We start from the raw sequence: 18,048 nt of genomic DNA, 5'->3' as shown, positions 1-18,048 counted from the left end.
CATACTCTACATACTAGATTGCCTACTATATAGAATAAAAGACACACATACTTAATCATTAAATATATAATTTCAGGCAAACATTGCTCGCAAAGATTCTCATTAAAATAGAATAACTGAAGTTATTAATAAACAATAAAACTGATTACATAAAGCATGTCTTTCAGTATAAATATCTAACAGTCCACTCCTTTGCTGACATGGTGACATGTGGACGACCCCCAAATGTCCACTTTAGTTCATAACTATTTTGTAGGAACCCATAGGATTAATTGAAGACCTTTTGATTTGAAGACCATCTAACTATTTGGATCGAAGATTTTATTATTATGCTGATTTATACTTGCTTGGATATTTTGGATTTGATATTTTGCTCGGATATGCCATTTCAAGGCTAATTCTCAACATTTTCATTTTTCTGCCGCTGAATTGATGTGCAAATTTCTCTACCAAAACCTTCCCATCTTCAAAGAGTTTGAACACAAAAGTTGTGGGAAATTTTGTTAGCTTTCTTGTGATACCAAGATCGCTTTATTTGGAGCTCTATAAAAAAAGTTATGCCCAAATACTAAATGGTGTTCGCGGCTAAAATTGTCCATCCATCAGCAGTTTGCAGATTTTCGTGAGAGTCTTGATCAGGTCGCGACCAAGACACCATGAGGTGTGACTAGGTCGCCTGCACACTGAAAAATTCCTAAGAACTTTGACCAAGAGTGCGACTAGGAGCCTTAGGGGTGCGACCTAGTCAAAAATACCGTCATCTGAGCATTAAAATAAGCAAGTTTGAGACCCATGTGGACCCTAAAAGCTCTTATGGACCCCACACAAATTGAGCCTCCCTTTGACTTTTGTTTAATGTGTAATATTGAAAGACAACCAAGCTTGCTTGCATGTGATAGTGTTAGGAAGTTGAGTTAGCATTTATTGTGTTTAGTAAGTTGGAGTGTTTGTAAGTTATGTTGTATTTACTTATCTTGTCTCCCATGCTTATGTGGGAATTGTTAGTGTGTTTATTGTCTTGTCCCCTATGCTAGCATAGCTAGTTAATGACTTGTCATCCCCTTTCCCTTTGCTAAGTCTATATATGTCCTGTATTATTGCAAGAAAGAAGAGAGTATTGATATTGAATTGAAAAGGGTTTTTCCTTTGCTGAAACTTGTTAAGTTTTGTCCAATCCTTGTGATTGTGTAAAGAGAGACTACATCGTTCTCCCCGAAGATCAAGTGGTGAGAGACCTTTATTCTATCCAGCGACTTCATCTCCACATATCCCACACTCACCCACACAACCATCCCATCATACACATCCATACAGCGAGCACCAACATACACCCACACAGTCACTTTATATACACAAGCTTGTTCCAAGGATTTTCTGGTGGGATCCGAGTTTGTGGTGAATCGTAATAAGTCATCCAACGATTTCATTGGTAAGATTGTTATTTTTCCTTAAGCCTTATCTGATTTTGAACTCTGGTTTGAAGCCCCATAGTCCCAATTGAAATAGCCTTTGAATTCCTGCACTTCATCTCTGCATCTTGCTTAATCTTGTGTTGGATAACCCCCAATCATCCCAAAAATTTTTCTTTGGTAAGGCTATAAACTTTTTAAGCTCTATTTGATTATGAGTCATTACTCTGTCTTGTAAGCCTTCGATTGAAACTTGAAATTCCATATTTGGTAGGCCCTTTAAATTCAAAGATTGCAATATTATTACTTGCTAGCTTAAAATCAATTTTGGGAATATTGTTGTGCTAAATATAGAATTTTCATTCTTGAAATATTGAAATATCATTTTTTCTGCATTTAACTTGATTCCTTTGTGAAAGAACTCTTGGGACTTATTTTCTGGACAGCATCATACACCATTTAAAAATTCAACATGTGAAATGTCTCCTGATTTATGGTGTTTATGAAAGTTAATTGTCTTAATTTAAAGTGCTTTGAGTGTATGTGATTGTGAGGATTGAACCGTAGGACATAGGTCGACCATTCCCGTCCTACATCACCCATCTTTCACACATGTTTGCACAATTTAAATCTAATAAATAAGTTAGGTAGTGCTTGGTAATATGAATTTCGAAATTTAATTTAAATTTATATATTTTTAAATATAATATTAAATTAAATTTAAAAAGGATAAATTATTATACATAAAAAAACAAAAAACGTACATTATAAAAGTGGTCAGATTCGTGAGAAAAATAAATTTTGAAAAGAAAAAAAAAAACACACACACACACACACATATACATGCATTCACAAAGGTGACACATTTCATAACATAATTAAGAAATTAGCTACTAGAATAATTTTTGTAATAGTATTAGTGATGCGTTTGTAATATATTTTTTAGTACACTAATAGTAGACTATTAGTAACAAATCAAAGATGTCACTAATAATGCATTTTTTTTGCGAGAAATAAATGTTAAAACTATTAGTGATGGTTCTATAAACCGTCACTACTAATGAATTTTTTGGCTGCAAAAAAATGCCAAAAATATTAATGATGATTTATAAAAATCGTCACTAATAATAGACTATTAGTGACAGTTTATAGAAATCGCCACTAATAGTAATGTATTAGTGACAGTTGTTAAAAGGCGTCACTACTAGTCACTACAGTTCATAAATACCGTCACTAATACTCGAAAATCGTTGCTAATATTTTCCCACGATATTTTAAGCGAAAATTTTGGTTTTTAGTAAAGAAAGTATTAGTGACGCTTTCACTTTTGTGACTAAAAGAACATTATTAGTGACGGTTTTAAAAACTGTCACTAATACTTAGACTATTAGTGATGAATTTTATTTGTGTCACTAATGACTCATTATTAGTAACGATTTTAGCTCCGTCACTAATAGTTTTGTCCCTAAAAATTAATTTTTTTGTACTGACAACAATAATAGTAGTAGTTGTAGTAGTAATATAATAACAATTACAATAAAAATAAGAACAATAATAGAAGAAATGATAACAAGAACAGCAACAACAATAGTAATAAAAGTAAAAGCCCATGAATCAAACGAAGACAGGTAGTGACCAACCAGAATTTTAGTTACTATATTGAGAATGAAAAAAAAAACTCACTAACAGGTGTCCTACATATTAATTATTAAAACTTCTTTTAAACACTAACAGTGACGTTGAAATGGAGAACAGCACACCAAGTTAGCAAGCTAGCTTAAACACAATACCTAGAAGGCTAAGAATTACATGTTTAAAAAAGAAAAAAAAAACTTGCCCAAGTAAGCATAGATTTCGGATATTAAATTTAAAATTATCCATCAATCATTTGTATAACAAATAAATGCAATAATCTCATTATGTGTGCAATTCAATTTCAACATCTGCTTAATAGTGACTAATTAGACCATGAAATTAGGAGACATTTTTTCCAACATCTGTCAATTCATGTAAGTTGTCAACCTAAGCATCTACACTGTTGCCCACCCACCAATTTTTCCCTTCTAATGATCTCTCCATGTAAGAGACCTTATTAACATGTGGGTGTTTTTGGAATTGAAAGCTTATTTCATTTATCCCACTAAAAAACTGCACCTACAATCTCAATATGACCTATCTGGCCTCACCTCGATTATGAAATTCAAATTTTCAAATTTTAATCTTGAACATCTGTAAACAGCATTGGAATATGATTGTAAGTATTCAATCAGTTACAAGTTCTAAGTGTATAAAATTAAAATAGAAAAGATACACTTTTTTTTAATCATGAGTTACCCTTGAATATTTATAATTTTTAAGGTTGGGATTTGGCAGCACAACACCCACATTTCATTGGGGAAAAAGAGCTAGAAAAAGGTTCAAAACCATAAAATATTTTATGGATTCAGACATTCAGTAGGACTAGACAAACTACGAATACAGACAAGAATATACTCGATTTGAAGGAAAATCAGGTTTGGGCTGTGATCATCGAAAGCCCTGTTTAGGAAAATTTTACACGAGGCTCAATACGCATTATGAACTAAAGGGGGAAAAGGAAGGAAAAAAATATTTCATTTCCAATGATTTATGATATTTTGCATTCGCTGGCTTTTCTCTCCATGTCAAGGCACCACTACCTTAAAGAGGTAGGAATTATAATAGCCTTGCCACTTCCTAGTCCTCCCTTTCTGAACATTATAATATCAAAGAGAAACCATACAAATCAATCTGATGAACTATGCCTCTCGAATTTGAACCATCTCCAATTTGAATACAAATTTGCTTCACTGTCGAAGGATGGAAGTTCGGTTGAAAGAGGTTCTAACACACGAGTCGCCGCAAGGGCTGGCAGTGTTTGCTTGTACTTCTTTGCCATACGTTCAGCATCAGAAAATACTCTCTGCCCACAGTAAAGTTTTGTTTAGTTGAGTACAGGACAAGTATTGACAACTCAAAACTAGAGTGATAGTAAGCCAGTAAGGCATCTTGCAGAAGGGTAAGCACCTCTTTGTTTGATAGAAATAGGCCAGGCTCACTTTCAAGCTCAGCAGTACTGCAACCCATGAAACCAAAAATGATCATTAGTAAAAATTGTATGAGTGACAAATTATTACTTCAAACGAGGGGTAGGTGTGGGATTCTAGTAATAATAACTAGAATCTTCTACTCCATATTCGAGTAACACCATCAGGTAGATGGCCCACATTTAATTCCCTTCACTAGTACTAAAATAAGTTTCATATGACTCAAAATTTTCTTAATGACTAGTGCAGAGTTCCATATTCAAGAGGCTGTTCAGATCATATACTTCTAAATTTAGTTAGAAAAACAAACTTTCCCATGACATTTGAAAATTTTTCTCGCCTCTCATCTGGTACAATAAGTAAACAAAGTTAACTGACTTTTTTCTGACAATTTTTTTCTCTTCTTGTTCTTGTTGCAACCATGGATGCACTTACAAAACAATTCTCACCCAGTCAATCCAATCAGCACAGCGACCCATTTTTCCTATTTCCTTGGCCAAATGGGGAAAGTTTTCTCAGTTCCTCACCCACCACACTCACATCAAGAGGTGAGCATTTGGTTAGGATGGTAAAATGGTTGTTTCATTTTAAGTTTCTGAATTAACCAAAAATTTCAATTAGTAATGTTCATCAACTGAACCCAGCTGAAAACAAGTATATTAACCTTGTTAGGAATTTATACTGAAAGACATGCTTTATGTAATCGGTTTTAGTATTTATTAATAACTTCAATTATTCCATTTTAATGAGAATCTTTGTGAGTAATATTTGTCTAACATTATTTATTTAATGATTATGCATGTGTGTCTTTTATTCTATATAATAGGTGATCTAGTGTGTAGAGTACAGATTATATACAGAAGATTAGATCATCGGTTCTTATAGAATATAAGTTTATTATTCACAGACTTAAATGAAATTGGACACACCATTGGTAGGACTGTAGCACAAGATTTTAATAGGTCTGTCTTGACTATTGGGAAGGTACAGTTCTAACTCCTTGTGCTAGTACACTTTGTGTGCATTGAATTATAATTAACGTAATTAAGGATGAATTCGGGTCAGATTAGGAATTCTTAATTACGTGGGAAGCCCTAGTCATATTTGCCCAAAGGTGCCTGTTATAACCTATATACACACACTCAATTCAGCAGTTAGGGAGAGACAAGCGAACTCTCACAGAGGCAGACATTTTCGTGAGAGAAGAAAACCCTAACAGCCGCTTACGAGCCTATTCTCTCAAGAGCAAAGCATGTTCAAGGAATATAGTAGAAGAGACCTGGTCGTCTTCAAGAGCTCGTTTTCGTACTTGCGATTCAGGATCAAACTAGACAAATCTCGCAGATATAATCCTAATCACGTAATTGGGGTTTGCATAATCAATTTATTTTTTTGTTATCCATATACATTACAACCGGATCTTAGGGCTATTCCGCAAGTCCCTTCAAACCTATCTTCAACTAATCAAAATTTTGTTTGCAATGACTTCAACTAATGAATGCCAACAAAAAGCTTTTAATCATTCAAGAATTGGCTGCAGTAGGCCAAACTTTATTTCGCAAGGAGGGTAAAGGGATTTTTGGAGGCCCATAAGTGAACCATGAGCCCTTGGCCATGTATAGCGAAGTAAAAGGGAAGATGAGGGGTATGAAATTTATAGCCCCACACCCCAACACTTTTCTTCACCCAACCAAAATAACTAAAAAGTAATTAATAACATTAACAAAATAAGGGAACAGCAAATATAAATAAATAAAATGAGAATTAATTTGAATAAAATTGATAAATTTTATATAAATATTATAAGAGTGATGTTGGGAATTAACAACAAATTCCCAAAACCTGTGAGAAACAAAATAGAGAAAGAATACACGTCAAAGAAAAATCAATCACACGCACAAGACAGTATTTACGTGGTTTGGCAATTTTGCCTACGTCCACGGAGTTGCAGAGATTTCACTATTATCAGGAAGAAAAATACAGAGAGTGCGGCGGTACAATGCTCTTTCTCTCGCGAAGTGTGACCGTTTATCCTAATCACCCAAAAACAATCATTTTATATGTTGCACACAGGGTTCCGAATGGGCTACAAAATGGGCCCAAAAAATTTTCCCGCGAACCCCCATGAGTATGGCTTGGGCCACGGCCCAATCCTTCGCTCCATGGACTAAGCCTTAGGATAGAAATCTCTCATTAAAGAAAGGTCCGGGTCATCATCCAAATTTAACGCAACTAGGCTCCACAAAAGCCCAACAAGTGAGTGCCCATAACATTTTAGTTAGGCTGACTATTAACCAAACAAATAATTGAAAATCAAAAATTAAAATATTGTCTACCAAACCAAACCAAATTAATCAGTTATTCGATCTGAATTAATAAATTTATTCAGTTCAATTATTTCACTAAAGAGTTCTTAGCCCTTATTCTTCTCAAGTGCAATCCATTTGAACTCTCACAAGAGTCGGTGGCTCAATGGAAAATACTGGACAACCCAAAGGATTGTCGTTGTAGGTTGATGTTTGAGGGACTAGACTGGAAGTCGCATTTGTGTGAATACTCTTTTTGGTTAGAGAGGCCCTTTAATGTACAATAAGTCAAGAAGGCAGTAATGTATAGGGATAAAACTTCAGGTCCTAATGGTTTTACATTGAGAAGTTCTGCAGCTCAAAGAGGATATTGTTGAGGTTTTTTGGGGAATTTCACCATAATGAGATGGCGGAAATAGCATGAATTCTGCCTCAATAGCCCTAATTCCTAAGGAGGGGTCACTTAGTCTAGTGACTAGTCTTTATAAGGTTTCAACTAAGGTCTTGTCCAACAAGCTTAGAGAGGTTTTGTAGGAATGGCTTTCACTAAATCTGCTTTATTAAAGATAGACAAATTTTAGATGCTGTTTTGGCAGCTAATGAGGTGGTTGAGGATGTTTAAAAAAACAAAAAAAAAGTGGGAGGGGGCAGGAAGGGTGTTCACAAAAACAAAAACAAAAACAAAAAACAAAAAATACGAAAACAAACATACAAACAAAAAAATAGGACATTGTGAGTTGAGGCTTTCGACACAATGATGGTTAATAAGAATTTCGGGCCAGTGTGGAGAAAATGGATAAAGGGCGTTTGAGTTCAACAAATATGTTCGTGGTTGTGATGGACATCCTAGGGAGTGGTTTAAGGCATCTCGGGTTTAAGGGTGATCACGGGCTTATTTTTTGGAAGGGAGGAGGTGAAGGTGTCCCGCCTTCAATTTGCCAATGATACCATATACAGGGCACCACTAGCAAATTCCAAAATAGCCTTAATTTGTCAACAACTTTCGAGAAGATTTCAAATTGAAGATCAACATGTCCATGAGTGGAGTGACCAACATTAGTTTGGATCATACCGACTTAAGAGAAATTCAAGGGTTTAACTTGATGTATTTCTCTGGCTTGGCTTAGTCCTATGGTCTTCCTTTAGGTGGTAACCTTATGTCTGCTTCTTTTTGGGACCATATAATTGAGAGAGTGTTAGGATGTTGGAGAGGTGGTATTCATGTGACTGCTTCTTTTTGGGACCATATAGTTGAGAGAGTGTTAGGATGTTGGAGAGGAGGTATTCATGTGACTCTCATTAGTGCTTCTCTTTCTAACATCCCATATATTTTTTATCACTCCTGGGGTTCCCACAAGTGTAGCCAAGGTTATGAAGAGGCTTATGAAAGATTTCCTTTGATCCGGTACTAGGAGAATAAAAAGGATCATCTTGTTAGCTGGCATGCAATAGAAGACCCAAGTCTAAAGGTTGTTTGGGGCTCGGCAACGTGGTATCTAAACACATCTCTTTCATTGGACAATGGTTATAGAGGTTTCCCTTGGAGGTTCATTCCCTATGGCACAACGTAATTAGAGGCAAGAATGGAGTTCATCAAAATGGATGGGATATCGGGGGAAGTGGCAATGATCCTTATGCAAGTCCTTGGAAGTTTGTTTCCCAGGTTGCTTGCTTGTTCTTTCTTCCTACTTGGTTCAAAGCAGGTAACGATAATAGGATTCAATCTTGAGAGGATTTTGGGTGGGAGAGGTTCATTGGAGCTTTTGATGCCTCGTCTTTTTATCCAATGTTCACAATGCACCAGTTACAACTTCTCTCTCTTCGTAAGAGGTTTTCTTTCTTGGAATTTCCACTTATTTAGAAGTCTCAAAGAAAGAGAGGTTGATGAGCTCACTACTTTACTGAGTATGTTGAATTCTTGTGTTTCCCAAAATGAGGGGATATCTTTGGGTTTGGTTAGGGAATTCTTCAAGTACCTTCGACCTTCAACCCCAAGTTCTTTTCTGTTGTATCATGTCGTTTGAAAGGCTAAGGTTACTCTTAGGATCCGGGTTTTCATCTGGACCTTGACTCTTAATAGGACCAATACAAATAACTTTTTACAACTAACAAGTAAGATGGCCCTATAACGCCAACAACCCAGATATTTGTATGTTGAGTGGAGAGTCAACTTTCTAATGCTTTTTCTCTTGCTCTATAAAGCATGGGTAGCTCCCCAAAATGTGAATGATTTCTACTAGCTAGATTAGAGGAAGTATAAAAAGGAGGGATTTATGGACGCTATGGTATATGCTATTTTTTGCACTTTATGGCTTGAGAGGAGCATGAGAAATTTTTAGGCTCTGACAAATCCAACACCACCACCATCACCCTGGCCGCGGCGTGGGACAAAGTAAACTTTCTTGTTTCTTTTTGGGCGCATGCCTTTGTGATTTTTGAGGGATTTCGCTGCACAATCTTCATAGGGATTAGATGACAACATTATTGTAGCTAGCTGATTTTTGGAGGATGCCTTGTCCTCCACTTATTGTAGTTCAGTTTTATTCAATGGAATTCTTTTTCCTATGCCATATATATATAATACTCTTTTCTCTTGCTCTATGAAGCATGGGTGGCTCCTCAAAATGTGAATGATTTCTGCTAGTGAGATTAGGGGAAGTATAAAAAGGACGACTTTATGGACGTTATGGTATATGCTATTTTTTGCACTTCATGGCTTGAGAGGAGCATGAGAAATTTTTAGGCTCAGACAAGTCCAACAACACCACCACCACCCTGGCCGCAGCGTGGGACAAAGTTAACTTTCTTGTTTCTTTTTGGGCACATGCCTTTGTGATTTTTGAGGGATTCGCTTTCAATTTTATTCAATGGAATTCTTTTTGCCTATGTCATATATATATATATATATATATATATATATAGAGAGAGAGAGAGAGAGAGAACGTGTCAAAAGGGTGTGAGAGATCATAAGGCTGCAACAACACCAATGAATTGCCAGCACCAATTCTACATTCTCTTCTCTTCTCTAGATCCGATCACTCAAGTAAACCCATTCTGGCAATAACACCTCTGTTTTTGCAGTGGCTCACCATAGCCCTCAATTCACCAAGCTCCCAGCCATTGCCATGCAAAACTCTTTATTATCCTACCTAGAACACAACTGCACAACAAAAGAAATAGAAAATCCACTCCAAATATGACTCTAGAACACCCAACATCAGCCACCCAACTTATTCATTGGCTACTTGGTTGGAGAGAATTGCTATAGAATATAAATAGAAAATCTGTTTCTTTTTTTGGAAAATTTCAGGGATGAAATTCAGATGCATGAAAATTTTGATATAGAGAGAGAGAGAGAGAGAGAGAGAGAGAGAGAGAGAGAGAAAGAGAGAACGTGTCAAAAGGGTGTGAGAGATCATAAGGCTGCAACAACACCAATGAATTGCCAGCACCAATTCTACATTCTCTTCTCTTCTCTAGATCCGATCACTCAACTAAACCCATTCTGGCAATAACACCTCTGTTTTTGCAGTGGCTCACCATAGCCCTCAATTCACCAAGCTCCCAGCCATTGCCATGCAAAACTCTTTATTATCCAACCTAGAACACAACTGCACAACAAAAGAAATAGAAAATCCACTCCAAATATGACTCTAGAACACCCAACATCAGCCGCCCAACTTATTCATTGGCTACTTGGTTGGAGAGAATTGCTATAGAATGTAAATAGAAAATCTGTTTCTTTTTTTGGAAAATTTCAGGGACGAAATTCAGATGCATGAAAATTTTGATCAGCTGATTGAATAATCACAGTCCTCAGCATAATGAAGTAGAATCATCGTCATGAACAAGTGGGCTTCTCCAGTTCCATTCCTTCGTGAAGGCCAACCAGGTCGCCAGCAAAGACTGATGGGCAAAGGGAAATTGGTCAAAATTCATATGATTTAGATTCATGGGCAGGCAGCCACTTGGCATTATGCTGTCTCACATCCAAGAAATATGTGCAGATATTATTATTTAAGATCTCATTAAATGTACCTCATATTCATTGTTATCAGAGTAATTAATGGTCCAAAAAACCGTTGGCATCTAGCCTCGTTAGAAGTGAGGGGGAGATTGCTCCTTTGGGGTCTCCATCCAGTCCATTAAGCACAACACCACAGTGCACAAAACTCTAAAGCTTCATTTTCTCCCTCACCAATGAGATGAGGGCTAGTTACATAAAATGTTATTAACTTGCATAGGGAGGTATGTTAAAAAAGCAGACAATGATGATGATATCATATTGCGTCCCTAATCCACCTATAGTCAAATGATGGAAGGATAATAACCAGTAAGTACCAACAAAATTATACCTCAAGGGAAGTGGGTGTAATTTTTCAAATATCAAGGGAGGTTTCTATCTTTTTCAATGGAACTCAAAAAACATTAATGTATTTTGCCCGAAAAATTACCTTCAAATAGAACCTAGACAACATACAAAGCAGAGTGATTTTCATTAATCAAATATCCATTCCCTGAACGTTCAAGACCAAGCGTTTCATTCAAGCTTACCTAAGAGATATTTTTCCAGGAACTGTAGAACTCACTACCAGAACTTTAATCTTCTCACCAACTGTTAGCAAGCCACCAACAGAAGTAATTTTACCCCGAGTGATGTTTCTGAGATGCAGCAGCCCACTGAAAGATGTTCAAAAGATATACGTCATTTCCTCACCAGTGCCCAGCTAAATAAATGATCAAGATAAATTTAACATAAACAGCCAACCTGCAATGTCTAAATATATGCAATTTGATGCAAAATAATAGAAGTGAGGGGATTACAGCTTTAACTAGAGAGAAATTTGGGTATATCTTCCAGTTTAATTTGGAAAGAAGACTTCACAGGATGTTGTTCACTATCAAAGGCCAAATAGATATTTCATATACCTTGTAATTATTTCTTCTAACTTCCGCAAATAAGGTCCAGATTTTAGTATTTTGAAATTCTTCTTCATAATTTTACTAGCATTCAATATAAAATATAAAAGAAGGAAAAAAGAAGCCCTGATAAAAACATTCTTCAATTTGTGTTCAGATTTTTTATTATTCATTTTAACTAAGACAGGACCAGCTTAAATAAAGCTTCATGAGGATTTCTTTGCAGCCAAACTTTCAAGCACTTTTTCTCTTTAAGCAATTTTAAACCTCTTCCTCCCTCATGTTTCTCCCCTACTGCCACATCTAATTTGAGGTATAATGCTTACTAAATAAAGCATCTTTTGAAAGGATCTTGGAGATTTTCTGACTTCTAAAGATGAAATTTTAAAAATAACAATAAAAAGGCAAGCAAACAAACAAAATTTGGGGAAGGAGGTCCATACTTCAGGTGGGAAAATGGCTTCTTCCAGGAATCAACTTCTCAGGTAGTACAGGTTCTGGTGCCTGACAGGGCAGAAAGGAAGAGGTGGTGGTGAAGGAGAATTTAAGATTCACAGTTCTGCAGGGTAGAAGGAAGGAGAAGTTCTGTGCAGGCTCAGGTATGGTTAGGCCATTTTCAACCAGTGACAGGTCCTGTTGGGCATGGATAGTAAAAGATGGTTTAGGTGTTCGGGTGATTATGGATTTGAGCCATCTGCAAATTCAAAGATAAAAGGCCTAAAAAAAGTAGCTGGTGTGGGATTAAGGAGTAGCAGTTGTGGACGGGACTTTCAGGTTTGCAAGGCTCTGAAGGAAAGGAAGGAGTAGGGGCAAGTCACTGATGGGCTCACGACATAGTGTGCGAAGGGCAAAGAGCACGTGGAATCTTCAAATGGACCTCCTCTTAACAGAAGATCATTTTTTTGGGCTTGGCCGAGACTCAGCAGCCACAGTCAGTGTCTATAGCAGCTGGATTGTAATTGCAAATCCATTGACAATGCAGTTGTGTGGATAAAGAGATTAAAGAATTGTAGGTAGGCATGGCGAATGTTTTAGGTGTTTAAAGAATTGGTTTAGGGTGCCTATAATTGCAGAGCACTTGTACAAGTGGGCACTGAGATGCAAAACGTGCTTCAGGAGAGAATAATTCTGATGCGAGAACAACTGAGTCTATAGAGAGGGACAAAGATGTAGCTTCCAATGGAGGTGAAAGTTGTCAAATGAGAAGCATAGGGTAAGGAGCAGATAGAACTTAAAAATAATTGAGGTGATGCTTCTAATGACAACTGTAATTAAATTAGTCAGTCTGCTTGTCACAGTGGCTTGTTACCCTGGGTACAGTTCAGATCCATTGGATGTATTGGGTGAAATTTCCTAGGTGTCTCCAACCAAGTCAGAAGGTCTAGAAGGTATTCCTCCTTGGAGATGAGGGGTTGGGTAAAATAAAGTGAATGATAATAAACAAGATGGTATTTTGCCAACCACAGCATCAACTGTGAAGGAAATTAGTAGAAAGGACGGAAGCTCAATAACTGATGGACAAGATGGAAGTAAGGCAACAAAAGGTCGATGTTAGTTAGCTAAATCAAAATGCTCAGTTAACTATGACTGGAAGGGGTTTTTTGTCTTGAGTGTGTTAGGTTTTCCCTTTCATTTTTTTTCCTGATTTATTTTGGCTGTTTGTGTGAGGACTTCTCGTCCTTGTGATGACCATAGTTTCTCTTTTTCCTCATTATTAAATTTATTTTGTTATCTTTATAATTAAAAAAAAAACATAAAATAAGACAAGATAGGCAAAAAAATCACACTTCTTTATATATTTTAAAATACATTTCGAAAAGAAAAATGTTCATGTTTTTCTAAAGCCATGAAAAGGTATTATGGCAAGATAACGTTTATTTCTTGTATCACCACCATCTCAAACACATCAACATCACCATTCCTACCTTGATTCCATTCCTCCCTTGATTCCTTTTCTGCTTCAATTTCATTCCGCAAACCAAACAAGGGGTTAAGACATTCTGCAAGAAATCAAAGCAAAAAACATATCTAAACAACCTTTCACGCGCCACGCATGGGGCTTCCGATAGCGATGAAACTTCATCACCCCCTAGATTTCTATGGCTATATATGGGGTTGGTTATTCAAAGGTGTTCCTGAGGATTTGAAAGGGCAGCACCGTCTAGGAATTTCTGGCGACTGTTGTGTTTTCCGAAAACTTTAGTACCTGTTTCTAATCTCTAATGTGCGGATGATCGTCCAGTAGAAACAGGTTTGTGTATGATTATTAGGTTTAGGTTTGAATTGGTGGTGTTTATGCAATTAGGGTTTAGGTCAAATCTTGCTTTGATGCCATGTTGAAGTATTGGGTAAATTGAAGATCTAATCACAACGATAGGTAATAAAATATGTCAAGTACATCACAATGACCATAATACCCTTACTAACATTAATAATACTAAATAAATAGTAACAATTTATTTTAATTTCTAATTGTTCTAAAATCAATCACTTTGTTTAATTTACTTTAGTCGAACTAATATTTCCTTGAGAACTAGCCTCAATCTCCATCCTCACACCATTGTTCTCTATTAAGGCTTGATATACATTGTTAGCCCACAACTGTTATCTTAAGATTTTAGGTGAACTGGTAGTCTAACATTCTTAAGCAATAGATTTCTGTCTAACTGAAAAAGGGGGTCACTCTTGAAAATCTATTCACTTATGAAAGTATGCAGAAATTTATCTAGCAAATATTGCTCGTTTTCTTTCCTTGTATTAAGCACAAAGTAAGGGATGGTTCTTGGTTCTATTTATAGGAGGATATTTCAGTGGGAGAGCATAGTTCTTTTGATGCTTTTCCTCCTCTTTTATGCATTACTTTGTACCCAAATGCTCCTATTACTTATTTTCAGATCATCAATGATAGTTATATTTCTAGGGAATTTCATTTTTTTAAATATTGACAATAGGGAGCCTAGGAGCTTTCTATGCTTCTTCATTTGTTGGACTCTTTCAGCCTTCCTATGGAGGGGATTATGTGATTTGGACTTCAGGCAGTGTGTCCTCCGGTAAATATTTTTATTCTATTTGATTCGGTCCTCTAATTCCGGTTATCTTGCCATTTTTTTGTGGAAAGCCAATGATTGTTTAGTTGTGGAAAACATTTCCAATTTCTAATTTTCCAAAAAATATATATATGCAAATTTTTCAGTTTATTGTTTAATTTTTCAAGATTAAAAAAAATTAAAAGCAGGGTAAGGTTGCGTACACTATGATGACCCTACCTCTAACCTCGCAAAGCAAGGAGCTTTGCGACCCTTTGACACTCGTTATTTAATTTTTCGAATTCATATTCAAAGGAAGAAAATAAAGATCTTGTTTAAACGTGCAAAATAGTTTTTATTTTTATTTCTAAATTTCAAAATAACTACAAAAAAGACAACTTGTTTTTCATTTTTTCCAAAAATTATATAAGGAATCATGGATTTTGGGACTTAGATTTAGATTTGCGCGGATTTGAAAGAAACTCAATACGATTTTATACAATATTTTGTCATAACCACAAAAATTCAAAACTTACATAGAAATTTCATGCTCCCAAACATGAAATAGAAATTAGAAATGTAGAAAACAATAGAAAGATGTTTTCCAACTTTTCTATACAAATATAGAAAATTGGAAAACAAGGTGGAATTTTTGTAACTGTTTAAAAAATAGAAAAATGGAAAATAAAACAATTTCCACAAGCAAAATGGTGTCAGCTTTTTATTGTTTTTTGGATCTTATATGCAAATGTTGTAAACCTGAAAACTTAGCTAAGTTTCTTGTAATTCTTTGGAAAACTAAAACAGAAAATGAAAAATATTTTTCACAACTAAATGGGCCCTAAGGTTCCCTTTTGGTTAAGGCCTTTGCATGGATGATCACTCATAATAAGGCTTCACAGGCTTTGTCATGTGATGTTCATATGTTTCTTCGCTGCTTCGTTGCTTGGGGCCTACAGAACCAGCTCTTTGGTTTATTTGGTGAGTATTGGGTATGTCCCAACTCTTTGGAGGCTTTTTTGTTGACTTCTTCTAGAGGTTTTGGGAGGCAAAAGGAAACAAGAAGATGATGGCAGTATGAACTTTTTTCACTATTCTATAGGTGATTTAAGAGACGTACTCGCATTTTCCATTATTGACATAAATCCATTGATTTGGTTTGGGAGATGAGATAATCTTTTTAATCACTATAAGGTCTTCTCATATGATTTTTTTAGGTTATTTGGTTTATTTGATTTTCAGTTGATTCGTTGGCAGTGTAAATTTGACCCTTTTGTACTTTTTTTCTTTTTTGGTTGGTATTGTCTCAGATGATTTCTGGTCCTACTTGTATATACTTCCTTCTCTCAATAAAGTCTTCTTTCCTATCAAGAAAAAGAGGGAACAGAGCCTCTGTAGACATTTTCACAAACAACACCAGCCTCTTAATTTGAAGCCAATTAAGTGAACCAGTCCCATTTAGATAAAGACCTATCAAACACCACTTATGTCATGATTCTAAAATTTTACCAAATAAAATAGGTACTATGGTAAGTTGTACAAAGAGTAAAATGGTAAATATACGTGGTTAACACTAAATTTTTTCACCATTCTCAATTTTGCCAGAACTCAGAACAGTCTTCATTTTTATTTTTTTTTGGCAACCTATCCCCACAAGCACTGAGAAAATAAAAGGTGATGGTAGATGAGAATAAAAAGCTCTCAAGGTGGTACAAATCACCCATTCTTGTGCATTTCTTGTCAGTGCTCTGTATGCTGATTTGTTTTTTCAATTCCTGTAAAATGCATTACATTTCCTTCTTGATTTTCCATTTTATATCACTTTTATGCTATCTCAATCCAAGAAACAGTTTCATTAATTTCCTTGTTTCGCTGTTCTGATTTGTGCTCATTCTACACTTTCACAGCTTCCCTTTTTTCCCCGACTCCTTTTCATTGGCATCCAAGGTCAAAAACAAAAACAGTATATATGCAACGTAGGAGGATAAGTTAGTAAATTACATTGCAGATCATGCCTCACCTTCTGTTAGATTCCCCTATCCTTATCTCAGCTCCAAAAGGGAGAATTTTTCTAACAGTTCCTTCCAAAAGTGTCCCCTCCTGAAGGTGTAAAATCTCCTGCAAGAATAATATAGTAAAAGTCAGTAGGTCTTTTGTTCCCCACTTCAACAAAAAATGGGAAATAGAGAAACAACCTAGAAACCCAAAGAGTTTAGAGAAAAATTCCAAATGACCAACTGACCCAAGCTTCCTTCTCACTGAGAATTACATCATTATTAGGTTCATCTATTCTAGTAATCTTCACATGCATTCTGTGTCCCACCTGCATCAAGAAACAAACTATCTTAGAAATTAGAAGATTATAACATAAGTGAATTCCAAAAAAAAAAAAAAGGCAGAAGAAATGAAAAGACGAGAAAAGAAGAAAGAAAGAAAATTACAGGACTAAATGATCAGAGTGGTCAAAGACTCAAAGGGGATAACCAAGACAATGACCTTGCTTTGACTAAATTAACCTCTGGCCAAGATTTAAATAATAGCTTGGCCATTGACAGCATAACCCAACTGAGCAGCCATGCAACTACCAAAAGAAAGGCTTCTTCAGATCCTTCTATGGAAACTAGTTTTCAAATACATCAAATTCTTGCTTTTTAATATTACTAAATAACATTATATAACTTTGTTTCTTGTCATTCAAAAATAAAAATATTGAAAATTTAAGCTTATTTGTAACAATATCTAAATCAATCAGAAAGAATAAAATCATAAATTTGTTCACATACTATTAATAAAATTTTATTTTAGTCCGTATACTTTTAAAATTTTAGAATTAAAGACCTGTAAATTTAATGCAATTAAAGTCATCGTTCAAAGCAATATAACCAGTGTTTATGAATTTGCTAAGGTATATATAATTTTTTAAATCATTTTATGCTAAGCCGACATCATTTTAAAACTTGAATTCTGGTGCCTGGGATGACAGCTCAGAATCCAACACATGCATGCAGGTTGATCAAAAATGTCAATTAATTAGGTTAAAGCACATTATTCAAATTAATGTCATTAAATTAAATTTGTGCCCGACTGCCATGGTGCACAATCTGGCTCAACTCGATGCTCCTTGACCTGAACTCAAATCCAAACTCCACACAAATCCGAACCAGAACCAGGTCGGGATCCAAATCTAGACTCAACCCAGATCCAAAACGGTATTCTTTTTTTTTCAGTTTTAGAATAAAAAATTTATTATTCTTTCAAGCAGAGGAGGCAGAACATTTTAATGTTCTGTAGATTCCTCCATTCCCACCTTCATAGCCCATCT

At 35.6% G+C, this 18,048-nt stretch overlaps 1 protein-coding gene across 4 annotated transcripts in view; it reads right to left on the bottom strand.

Moving 5' to 3' along the window:
* Window positions 1-3,885: 3,885 nt before the first annotated feature.
* Window positions 3,886-18,048, bottom strand: part of LOC131162252 (protein PIGMENT DEFECTIVE 338, chloroplastic) — a 30,510-nt gene continuing 16,347 nt past the window's right edge. For 2 of the 4 annotated variants that reach the window (XM_058118552.1, XM_058118555.1), the window contains 5 exons: window positions 16,969-17,049; window positions 16,747-16,844; window positions 11,335-11,460; window positions 4,455-4,503; window positions 3,886-4,350 (listed from right to left, as the gene is read on the bottom strand). In XM_058118552.1, the coding sequence (XP_057974535.1) occupies window positions 4,174-4,350; window positions 4,455-4,503; window positions 11,335-11,460; window positions 16,747-16,844; window positions 16,969-17,049 (531 nt within the window). In that variant the 3' untranslated portion in view covers window positions 3,886-4,173. Of the gene's footprint in view, window positions 4,504-11,334; window positions 11,461-16,746; window positions 16,845-16,968; window positions 17,050-18,048 lie in introns of all 4 variants that reach the window. The other 2 variants (XM_058118551.1, XM_058118554.1) reach the window with 1 other exon arrangement.

This window comes from Malania oleifera, chromosome 8 (assembly GCF_029873635.1).
Source record: "Malania oleifera isolate guangnan ecotype guangnan chromosome 8, ASM2987363v1, whole genome shotgun sequence".
In the NCBI taxonomy this organism is placed as follows: Eukaryota; Viridiplantae; Streptophyta; class Magnoliopsida; order Santalales; family Ximeniaceae; genus Malania; species Malania oleifera.
This window is presented reverse-complemented; position numbering and strand designations above follow the sequence as displayed.